The sequence below is a fragment of the Schistocerca nitens genome, chromosome 9, assembly GCF_023898315.1.
Source record: "Schistocerca nitens isolate TAMUIC-IGC-003100 chromosome 9, iqSchNite1.1, whole genome shotgun sequence".
In the NCBI taxonomy this organism is placed as follows: Eukaryota; Metazoa; Arthropoda; class Insecta; order Orthoptera; family Acrididae; genus Schistocerca; species Schistocerca nitens.
Window position 1 is genome coordinate 519473819 of NC_064622.1, and position 13010 is coordinate 519486828.

The 13010-nt window shown below is 38.2% G+C and overlaps 1 protein-coding gene across 1 annotated transcript in view; it reads right to left on the minus strand.

Annotated features, from left to right (window-relative positions):
* LOC126203312 (40S ribosomal protein S3a) overlaps window positions 1-13010 on the minus strand; it is a 40702-nt gene that overhangs the window by 17523 nt on the left and 10169 nt on the right. Inside the window, exons 2-5 of the mRNA XM_049937578.1 lie at window positions 8311-8414; window positions 3258-3454; window positions 3044-3169; window positions 2571-2732 (exon numbers count right to left, since the gene is read on the minus strand). Coding sequence (XP_049793535.1) covers window positions 2571-2732; window positions 3044-3169; window positions 3258-3454; window positions 8311-8414 — 589 coding nt within the window. The remainder of the gene's footprint in view (window positions 1-2570; window positions 2733-3043; window positions 3170-3257; window positions 3455-8310; window positions 8415-13010) is intronic.

Below are 13010 nucleotides of genomic sequence, written 5' to 3' on the forward strand. Positions count from 1 at the left end.
GGAACATGTTCTCAAATTGGTTGAACTGACATGGAATGACCCACATATGTATCAGAAATGTGAGGAATGAAGGAAAGGCAGGTTAGCACGATACAGAGTTTAAAGATTAAATTTAATAGAAGCAGACGAGAGAGAAGCTCATGCAAGAGGCCATAAAGTGGGGGTAGAAACATGGGAGACGTCAGGAAGATGGAGAGGCTACATTCCAAGTAAGACAGCCAGGGGCATTTAACAGAAACACTGCCACATAACCGCATTATTGTGAAATATGTGACACTGGAAAACAAGCCGTCTACAATGCGGTCACAAAAAGTTAATTAACTGCAGAGAATCAATAACTGAACATTTAAGGGACTCTAAACAGATCTCTTCATTCAAAGAGAATCTTTCAAAACAGCAATATAATAAGAACTTACTTCATATGTTTCAATTCACAGGTCAACAGGCAGTAGCTCCCAAAGCAACTTTTGAATGAAAATTTACAGAAATTAAAGCTGTGGAAGAGAACAAATATGAGCTTATAGAACATTAATTGCAGTAGTTTTAGTGCCTGCACCAACATATAGAAGATCTTACATTAAAAAGGTATGTAATGACCAATCTGCACCAGTTCATAATTTATGACGGCTTGGTGGCAATATACCACAGACAAAATACCATACTACCCTTCCAACGAGGTTTCGAACGATTATGAAACATGGAAAAATGCAGAGAGTTTATTAAAGATAAGATATTCATTACATCACACATTTCAGTTCAATGTAACCTAATAGAGAAATTCCATTTGTCACATCTCCTGACAACCACAAAAATTTTATCATCACTACGGTTTGACCTTTCAAGCATCATTTGCTTACAGTTGACAATACTGCACGGAATACGTATCTTTCAATTCAACAATACAGGAATGGTAACTATCTACGAGAAAAACACACTTCGGGCTAGATAGGAAAAAGTTTTACAAAATTAACACTATGAAGACACCACATGCTCTAAAAGCAATGTGCAAGATAACAAGCGTGTCATTACAGTCATGGTGCAGTTTTAATCTCTCTCAGAAAAGCAATGAAACAAGATATGTGAAACAAAACTGAAATGAAAGAAACTCTCCAAGTGTGCCTCCCTTTTCAGCACAGTTCAATATGGCTTCAATTTGTTGGCATACACACATTTAAATGATGTTTCAATTCATCCCACACAACACAAATGTAAGGATGCCTAATTTAACAGCCTCTGTGGTTCTGTTTCAAATGACTTACGTCAGTACATTTAAACATGTTGCTTCACATAAAACCAAATGCAAAATCTTATGGTGTTAGGTCTGGGGAATGTAGTGGCCATGACTTAAAACCAGCCCTTCCTATCCACCTCCAAGGAAATTTTGCAATCAGAAACTCGAACACTGGTGTGCAGGGTAGTGTAGAGGAGTGCCACCTTGTTTAAACATGGCAGCTTCTGGAAACTGTGGCTCTGCATACAATTCTAACATCTCAAAGGTTACCCCACAAGCAAAAATGGGAATATTAAGTACCATGAGACAGCGAACACCACACTTTCACCTTAGGTTGTTACATTTGTACTCAATGTAGGCAAAAGGATTTTCAGAAGCTCAGTTTCTCTTAGTTATAGCAATGCACATGGCTGACAGACCGACCACCTCATTGCTAAACACAATCATCTTCATAAACCTATCATCATGGTCAATCTCATTAAGCATATCTGTAACAAACTGGAATCGTTTGGGTCTATCAGTTGGAATGATAGCAACCCAAAAAAGGAGAGGCTTCTTTGAAATATTATTAATTGCAGTCTTTTTAATTCTTGAGCACATACACACACTGATTTTGGGGGGTTCCTTTGGTAGTTATCCCATACAACTTCTACAGAATCTTCACTTACCAAAGGCCTAAGAGAACAGAGTTTGTCCAAACTGCCAGTATTCCTTATTCATCGATTAATGTTATTTCTATGTGGTGGCTTTGTTGTATATGCAAGAACATTCATGCTCAACATTGGTAACAATTTCAAACTTAGCTATCCACAGAACACACTGAACTTTCCTCTGTACCATCCACATCACGACTGACGTGGCTTGTTCTGCTGATGCTACACTGTTCATTGTATTGCACTGATCACCTGTGCATGCATACAACTGATCATCATACTATAATTTCTGTTAGCCACAACAAGTGTTCATAATTACACCGTGACTTTACAGACGCATTGTATTTTGAATCAATTTCATTGAAAACAAACTCAGAAAATATGCCCAACATACCGAAGCAAAAACTTTCACTACAAACGTTCCAAGATCACATACTCGTTACTAGAAGAAGTGTCTGTGATAGAAAAAACTTCATTGCTGCAACTTCACAGCTGCAATCGGTTCCTCGGCGTTCTATTCACAAAACACCTGCCTGACTGAATGACTGTTAAGGAATTGATCAGAAGTTATAGATGAGAAAAACCTTAGTCGCCTTAGTGCCAATTGCACATCAATCACAAATACATTTCAAATAAAGCAGATTACATTCACAATACACAATTTTGAAATTATTTTCAGAACTCACCTTACGAATATACACATCATGGAGAGGGTAAGTACCCTGGCACGCTTTTTCAATGTCTTTCGCAATAGAATCAGGAAGGAGTTTGTTGACGACTTCCTTCAAATCACTCTGTGCCACATCACGCGTGATAAGCTCTACCATCTTTTTCCGGATTGCGCGGACCTGCAAATTATCACCATAAATCAGAAATATGCATATTAAATAAAATTGGCAATAATTAAGTGACTGATTAGACTCATTCTGTATATATAATTGCCTGTACTTCTCAAATAACTACTAACCCAACCTCATATGGTTTTTCAGACACTACTGCTGCATTTAAATTGCATGCCATGCTAAGCAGTTAGTTTCTTGCATAGAACTGAATTGTGCTTAAGGACCATCAAAAGTAAGTTTGTTAATACGAAGACTAAATTGTTTTACCATCAACCACACTGTAGAATAGTTTTGTTTCTGTAATTAAATATATTTACTTGAGTATGCTGGGCATAGCAGGTTTTCCTGTTGGACATCTGGTCTTTATTTGTGAAGCCAATGCAGAACACACGCAGAAGATATCCATCAGTTGTCTTCACATCAACATTAGCTTCAATCAATGTCTGTAAAGAGGAAAATTATTCAATCTAAGTTCTGTGAATATTTCACTGCACTAATAAAATACAGACACAAAGTTAACTTCAGACCTACCTGCCACTTCTTTACCATACTCCTAAGCTTATCAGTGGTTAGGTCCATTCCATGAAAATTTGTAAGCACATATCTTCCCTGCACATCTTCAGCAATGAGGCGGAATTTTCGGAATGAGCGTTCACCATCATCGTCATTCTGCAGATCAGCTAACGACACTTCGAACACTCTGTTTTTCAGACCTTCAGATGCAATTTCTGAAAATAATTGATTTTAAGAAATAGATTATAGCCACAAGGGGCAAGAAATAATCAGCATGATGTATGCACACTACAAAAATGGTATTAGATCAGTTTTCACCCATTACAAACTGTTTAAAACCTCTCTCTCAAACAAGTAACTGCTTTTCAATCTAGTGTTTGAGAACTGTGTTCAGGGTGTATAGGCGGACAAGGAAAAAATTCCCAGATTTTTCCCAGTTGAAAACACACTTTCTCACGGGTGGAAACACTTTTTCCGTGTTAAGTGGCATTCTATTTTTTCTCGGACCTGTAAAACTAATCAATCCTTTGAATGGTTATGGTTATGGTTTTATACACCAGCATAGAATTTCTCAGCCCAATAGAAAACGAACCTCAGAAAAAAAGATAATGTATGCTGCTTATTTTTGTATTACAAAAGTATAAATTCGAATTCAACCAAACACTTCATGTTACTTTCCGAAGAATTGAAATTGAGATTGCAACGTGCTTTTGTAAGCCAGTCATACCTCATGTCACGTGATCTCGCCAACCAATTAAGCAGATATTCAGAGCTTAGGACCCACGATATAGTCAGCAAATAGCATTATCACTATTAAGCAGCGCTTACACACAAATAGCAGAGCTTTCACATATAATATTGCCTCGACGACTATTAAGCTGCAAGAGACGCTAAACTTTCATGTATAATGGTTCTTAAAGTGTAACACGCGCAAAAAACGTCATCACACAAATGCGCCAGTGAAATTTTTAATACCGACATAAATGTCTGATCTTCTGGGCTCGAAATTATTTCTAAATGGTCCTCCTCAAATAGTTTATTTTTAAATGAGAGTCAAATGCTCTGTTATTTAAGAAATTCATCGCACAGTCTTGCACTTTGTTCATCTTGCGTAAAATGAAATTTACTTTGAAAGTAAAGCTTTTCAACCAATCATTCGCAATATTTTCCCGCGCCCTGTCAGAAAGAGGTTCATTTTAACAGTTGCCAGAGAGCGCCAGATAACAGGCGTCACCGCGCTTGCGCAGCTACGATGACGCAGGAAGCCCATATGCTCGTATGTATAAAACATTAAAAGATCTTACATTATGACATAAAAGAAACAAGACATCAGAGGAATTTCGTGAACCATACTAAAATGCATAATTTGACTTAAAGTGCACATTCGTATGTCCAGATTCGGATGTAAATTTTCTTGGGAGTACCAGTACTGTATTATCTCATTTTTGGTTCTTTATTATGGCATAACGCCAAACGTACTAGAAGATGAAAACATGCCCTTTTGAAATGCAGTGAACAGTTTAAACTAGCCAATAGTGTTGAATTAAACACTTCATTTCAAATAAACTGACTGCCTCAGCCAAAAAGATTAATAATGCCATATTTCTTCTGCAAAGCGACAAAAATTAACTTCATTGTTCTGCAACGCAATTAATGCTTGACTGAAATTGCCGCCTGAGGCAGACACCCCAGTTTGCTCCCAGTGAATATGGCAGCTTGCGGGCGCCAGTAAAATTTTTCCGGGTAGCAACTTGCATATACAGCTAACAGCCACACTTTTGTAGGCAGAAGCGGGAGAAGGAACATGTGCGACAACTGCACATGTGCACGGCCCCACTTGCAACTACTCTCACGAATCTAATGTAAACAGTTACAACGTCATGCTCATTGGAGGCAATTTGTTGGTATGAAGCATTGCGTAGTCTTCCTAAAGCCTTTGACACATTTTGCTACTGGCCGACACTTCTACGAGCACTGTTTTCTTGTGTACATGGTGCATTTCCTTTGCAACTAGTTTTTTTTCCCCCTGTCATTCATGTTTTATTGCTGCAATATTATTCTGCTGTAGCAGGATGCAGTAATATCCTTTGTTAGAGTATTATTTCTTACCAGCCAAAATTACAAAAATTAACTGAAAACTAAAAACAAACAAAAAATCCCAGAACTCTAAAAAATTCCTGTTTTTTTCCCCGGTTTTCTCCCGGATGAAGAAATTCCCGGATCTCCTGGGTCACATACACCCTGTGTGTTTTGACTTGCTCAGTTTATATTTTGTGAATAATCTTTTCACCAAAAGACTCCTATTGGTTAAGTAGCTTATTTATTTGCTTTTTACTGAGGTAAGTTCTTTCACAGAATTCATTTCTGTGGCAATATAAAAAAAATCAATATTTGGAGCACCTTACTAACCAATAACTGAAGTACCAATAACTTAAGTACACTGTCCCCAATTTATTGTTAACTTCATTGCTAATCTCACTTCTGATACGCTTTTCTTTGATTTACACTTTTTAAAATTTCATTACACAATTATTTCAAGCATTTATTCTATACCTGTGCCAGAAAAACATTGCACGTGACAGTCCACATTACGTCAAGTTATGCTGGCAATACTGTGACAGCAAAGTTGCAACAACTGCCTCTATACACAAAGCAGATGATACAGTTTTCTGTTCTCTTTCTCAAGTGTAAGCTATTGAGCAACAACAGTATATATACGAATTTGTTTTTGACTTGCTATGACAATGCTAACCAATATGGTAAATGGTTTACAAAATAAATGACCTGTATCTTAACATCTCACCCTACATTTTTATAATGGCAACAATGCAATAAATAACTGATATTCATTGCTTTTCACTCATTTTACGGCGACAACGGCGCAATTTCATCCATCTCTCCATCGTCGTCGTAGTCTGAATCGACGCCAAATCTGTCTTCATGGTCATCACAAAAACAAATCAAATGAATGTGTTAGCCCACAATTTTGTGCAAAAATATGCTTCAACCATTAACACTATATGCCTTTTCCAACAAGACAACAAGACGTCATGCTAGTCTACCGCTTTGTGGAGGAAATTTATAATTTTCAAAAACTTTTACTGACTTTTACCCATCCCTGAGAAGTTCACTTTCTTTTAATGGCCGTAGTAACTTTGCTACCATAGGATACGCTTTTCTGTATTTCCTGCAGTAATAAGCATAAATATGCCTGCATATTGTACCTGTTTTGGAAGAATCTTAAAGTTGGTGGTAAGGTGAGGCTGATTTGTTGTTCTTTCACCGAGTCGTTAAAAATATATAATACAATCCAGACACCTCTGAATCAATACAGTTCGTGTCTACATCTTTCAACATGTGCAATTACACTCCCTCTCTATTGTTTTTGCACTAATTCCAAGAGATGTTAATGTTTCCTCCAAAAACTTTATTGGCAGAAACTGGTGGCTGTCCTTTAATACTAACATGTTCTCCTGCTCGTAAAACTCACTAGATCTCTCTAGTAACTTTAATACCTCACTGCCTAGTGGCACACCTTTATGCAAAGTACTTAAGTTTTCTTGATTATCAGAATTTTCTAAACCACAACGAAATAAAGGACAGTACAATGTAAGCCCACAGTAGAAACCATACACAATGCACAGTGTTTATGTTCACACCAAACAAACCAGCAATGTGGGAGCTTTGGTGTCCCGACCGGAAGCAACTACCATCCCAGGATTGGTTCATGCTCTACGGCTAGTTACTCATGCTTCTTGTTCTCCACTTGTTACACTGTTATGCTGCTAACTCTAAATGTATTCCATAAGATTTCGGGATTGCAGCCGGATCTCATCGACTTCTTTCCACGATATTTCGGCTGCCAACCTTACAGCCATCTTCAGGCGAGTGTTTGACACTGGAGATTGCTAGTGCAAGTCGCTCTATTTATACTTAAAAGTGCCGCAGGCGCGCATGCGCAAGTTACCGTAGCATGCACGCCACCTGTCGATTCCAAGGCCCTCTACAATATTACTGCATCTATGGAGTGCCAACGAATGCATGAAAAAAGTAAAACATGCACACAGATGTGTCCAAAACAATAAAAGGAAAATTTCAATATTAAATTTAAAATTACTTGTCACTCGACATGTCAGAAGCCATAAAATGTTTTCTTTTGGTTGAAATTAAAGAAATCAACGGGTCCCAGGCCTTATTCAATAAAAAGCCGCCATCACGATTAATGAGATTTTCCGCTAAACGTGTTTCGACGGATTCCTTCACAACTGAATCCCAGAAGGATCTCGATGGGGCCAAGATTTTCGTGGCCGAATAATCCATAGTATGTCCTGTGGATATACTATGTTCGGCTATGGCCGACTTACTGGGCTGTAAAAGGCGAGTGTGGCGCTCACGTTCAACGCAGCGGTCGTGTACTGTGCGTGTGGTTTGACCAATGTAGGCTTTCCCACACTCGCAAGGTATTTTATAAATTCCAGCCTTCCGTAATCCCAGATCATCCTTGGCTGAGCCCAGAAGAGCACGAGTCTTTGTAGGTGGCCGGAAGATTGCTTTCACACGATGTTTCTTTAAAATTCTGCCTACTTTCGATGAAATGTTCCCGACATATGGGAGAAATGCTCTGGACTTAAACACCTCCTTATCCTCTGCAGCACTTTTAAGTATAAATAGAGCGACTTGCACTAGCAATCTCCAGTGCCAAACACTCGCCTGAAGATGGCTGTAAGGTTGGCAGCCGAAATATCGTGGAAAGAAGTCGATGAGATCCGGCTGCAATCCCGAAATCTTATGGAATATTCGATACGCCGGGAAAATTTCAAGAGTCACAACTCTAAATGTATACGCAAAGTGCAAAGTTTCAGTGGCCTGGGTATACCTATGGCTAACTTAACATTTGAGGAAATTTCTAAAACAAGCTTGTCACACGCACCTAACTCTAAGACATATTACATAATAGTACCCTACAAGTTGTCATAGTTTTATGTTAACAGTATCTTACCCACACTTATACTTAAAGAAGGTAAAAAAAATAGTAGTACGAAAATATGTAAAAATAAGTTACTCCACTTACTTGTTCCTTGTGTCCTGTTGACTAGAGTCTTGCCAACTTGGCGGACAGTGAACATAGATGGTGCCTTAACATCATACCAGTCTTTTCTTGTGAATGGATCTACACTGAAATGGGTACATAATAAGGAGTTAAAATGTCAATAAGAACAGAAAGGAACTGATTTAAATTAAAAATACAGGGTGTATGGGGTGAACAACATTAGCTCAAAGCATTCAAAATCATTTGTGACCAGCTACAGAGAGCAGTATGTCATCACATCTATAATTTCGTATTCACATTCGCTGACTTCACAAACTCTCGACCGAGTTACCACCCCTCATCCTAATCTGGACCTTGGGCTGTGATACACTGCAGTTTCACCAAGGTCAAAATTTGAGAGCAGTCAACACTCTCAAACAATACCCACAGGTAAAACATTTGTAAGTATGTAACCATTGTGTAACTACTACCAAATAGTCAGTTATTGTTGGAATTGTGTGAACAATATATTTTGTGTGTGTCGGCACAAAGTGCACTGTGTAAAATAGACCTCTTTGGCATTTTCTAACATTCTTTGTGTGCGCTAATTATTCTGTTGTGTTCGCTGTAAATTTTTTTGTTCTTGAATGTGCAAATATAGTTATTAGTAAAATGTCCTTTTTTCTCCTTAATACTTATTCAGCTGTGCAAATTCCAATAGGTTATGGCCCCGGGCTGCATTTGGAATAAGTTGTGTTGTTGTGGTCTTCAGTCCTGAGACTGGTTTGATGCAGCTCTCCATGCTACTCTATCCTGTGCAAGCTTCTTCATCTCCCAGTACCTACTGCAACCTACATCCTTCTGAATCTGCTTAGTGTATTCATCTCTTGGTCTCCCTCTATGATTTTTACCCTCCACGCTGCCCTCCAATGCTAAATTTGTGATCCCTTGATGCCTCAAAACATGTCCTACCAACCGATCCCTTCTTCTAGTCAAGTTGAGCCACAAACTTCTCTTCTCCCCAATCCTATTCAATACCTCCTCATTAGTTACGTGATCTACCCACCTTATCTTCAGCATTCTTCTGTAGCACCACATTTCGAAAGCTTCCATTCTCTTCTTGTCCAAACTAGTTATCGTCCATGTCTCACTTCCATACATGGCTACACTCCATACAAATACTTTCAGAAACGACTTCCTGACACCTAAATCTATACTCGATGTTAACAAATTTCTCTTCTTGAGAAACGCTTTCCTTGCCATTGCCAGTCTACATTTTATATCCTCTCTACTTCGACCATCATCGGTTATTTTACTCCCTAAATAGCAAAACTCCTTTCCTACTTTAAGTGTCTCATTTCCTAATCTACATCCCTCAGCATCACCCGACTTAATTCGACCACATTCCATTATCCTTGTTTTGCTTTTGTTGATGTTCATCTTATATCCTCCTTTCAAGACACTGTCCATTCCGTTCAACTGCTCTTCCAAGTCCTTTGCTGTCTCTGACAGAATTACAATGTCATCGGCGAACCTCAAAGTTTTTACTTCTTCTCCATGAGTCTTAATACCTACTCCGAATTTTTCTTTTGTTTCCTTTACTGCTTGCTCAATATACAGATTGAATAACATCGGGGAGAGGCTACAACCCTGTCTCACTCCTTTCCCAACCACTGCTTCCCTTTCATGCCCCTCGACTCTTATAACTGCCATCTGGTTTCTGTACAAATTGTAAATAGCCTTATAATAAAATAATATAAGTATATTAATAAAATAGTAGGGAGAAAGTATTGGAAAAGTTCCAATTTACAAGTGCGAGTTATCCTTACAAGACAATCGCAATTTTTTTTCCGCATTATTTTTCGGTGTTCTTTACAGCAATAAAAAGCAAGTTACCGTTAAGAATGAGTGCGGCACAAATTCCACAGATTGAAAGACTTATAGGTCGTGAAAACTATGCAACCTGGAAGTTCGCAGTAGAAGCGTATTTACGTTTAGACAACCTATGGGACGTGGTAGATGGGACAATGAAATCCACAGATCAGAATTATTCAAATAAAGATAGGAAAGCAAAATCAAAATTGATATTACTGATTGATTCGGTGAATTATGTTTACGTTGAAAAAGCTGCTACAGCGAAAGAAGTCTGGGACAATTTACGAAGTGCATTCGAGGATGGTGGTCTTACGAGAAAAGTAGGATTATTACGAGAGTTAATTACCACTCGTCTGGACAAATGTAAGAGAGTAGACAAATACGTTAACAAAACAATAACCATGTCGAACCAACTGAGAAACATCAGATTAGAGATCGCTGACGAATGGATAGGAACATTGCTGTTGGCAGGACTGCCCGAAAGGTATGCACCTATGATTATAGGACTTGAAAGCTCGGGTATACCAATCACAGGCGACAGTGTTAAGATGAAAATCCTGCAGGACGTAAAGAGTGCTCCAAGCTGTTGTACATTGGAGAAGGGAGGTGCGTCTACTCTCTACTCAAAAAACAAAAAGGAGAAACCGGTGAGGTGCTATAAATGTCAGAAGATGGGACATATTGTGTCTCAGTACAAAAAAAAGTAAGCCCAAGATCAGACACTCAGCAAAAGAGGTATGTTACTGATAGCCCAGAGAGAAGGACCAATAACAAAGGTAAGGCACTCATGTTTTTATTCTTTTGATGGGATGAGTAATCGTGATATGGAATGTATTTTAGACTCAGGTGCATCTGTGCATATTGTTAAAGATAAATCACTTCTTTATGAAATCAAAGATAAGACTCATATGGGAATATCTACTGTTGATGGCAACAAGCTCCAGTGTCACCTGGCTGGGAAACTAGATCTACATGTAAGTGTAAATGGTGAATCAGATATGGTTACAGCACACAATGTTCATTATGTGAAAAATGTGGCAACTAACCTGCTGTCTGTAGGGGAAATTGTCAAGAAAGGAAATACAGTCACTTTTGACATGCAGGGTGCAAGAGTAATCAGTGAAAGTGGTGAAGTTATAGCTACAGCAAGTAACAAAAGGGGTATTTTTAAGTTGGATACCATTGACAGTAAACATAAAAATGTTAGTGATTCAGTATATTCAGCAGAAGGTTTTTTATGGCACCGGAGGCTTGGACATCTAAATAGAAATAGTATGTCTATAATAAAGGATATGGCAAAGGGAATACAGAATTTTAGTGTGTCCAAGGATCCTTGTGAGACATTCATAAAGGGAAAACAAGAAAGGTTACCCTTCAAGACTAGTAAGAGTAAATCCACAGAAGTCTTACAGTTAATCCACACAGATGTATGTGTCCCGATGGAGTGTGAATCCATAGGTGGGAGTAATTATTTTCTTACGTTTATTGATGATTACTCACGATATACTCATGTTTATTTTCTTAGTTCTAAAGACCAAGTGAGAGATATCTTGGAGGAATATTGCAATATGGTTGAAAGGTGGACGGGAAAGAAGATCAAGATCATCAGGTCTGATAATGGGAGAGAATATATTAACCAGAAATTGAAGAAACTTCTGGCAGAAAAGGGAATCAGGCATCAAACTACCATAAGGTACAGCCCATCTTAAAATGGGGTTGCTGAGAGGGCTAATAGGATCATTGTTGAGAAAGCAAGGAGCATGATGACTGATGCTGAATTATCCAAAGATTTTTGGGTAGAGGCAGTGTGAACAGCTGTATATTTGAACAATAGATCACCTACAAAAGCATTAAAGAATAGAACCCCTTATGAGATATGGATAGGAAAGAAACCTGATCTAAGCAATATAAGGGTTTTTGGGTGTGATGCAATGGCACATATTCCAAAACAGCTAAGACGAAAATGGGATCCGAAAGCTAAAAAGTATATTTTTGTAGGCTATTGTGAAAATTCAAAGGGCTACCAATTAATGGATCCATTAACTAAAAAGATTGTCACAAGTAAAGATGTAATATTCTTTGAAAATAGAAAGGACTCAAAAGAGAGCAAAATCACTAAGTCAACTGCACCTAGTTCAGAAGGTGAAACCTTGTGTGAGAAAATAGAAAGTGAAGAAGAGGAAGACGACAGCCAAGGACAAATGGATACAATTTATGATGACAATGAGTTAGAGGATGAAAAAAATGAAGAAAACAATGTAAGGCGTTCTTCTTGTGTACCAAAACCGAAGGAATATCCGGATTTTGAGATGTATACAGCAGTCTTTTAATGATGAGCCAAGAACAGCAGAAGAAGCAAGAGTGGCCCAAACTCTCACGAATGGAAAGAAGCGATGAAGAGAGAATTAGAATCTTTATATCAGAACGAAACCTTTGAATGGGTAGATATGCCAGGAGATAAGAAACCACTGCAGGCAAGATGGGTATTCAATTTGAAGAACCCTGAAAGCTCATCATCAAAATACGAAGCAAGACATGTGGTAAAAGGATATTCACAAAAACAAGGGGTAGATTACGAAGAAACTTTTTCACCTGTAGTCAAGTATGCATCATTGAGATATCTTTTAGCCTTGGCAGTAAAACGAAATTTAATAATTCATCATATGGATGTTAAAACGGCATATTTAAATGGGAAATTGGAGGAGGAGATATATGTCATTCCACCAAGGGACGCCATAAAAACCAGATCAGAAAGTAAAAAGATTTGGCGTTTGAGAAAAAGTATTTATGGACGTTGCTGGAATCGATGTCTACATGAAACTCTAATAAATATGAATATGAAGGAATCCAAGGCAGATCCCAGCATT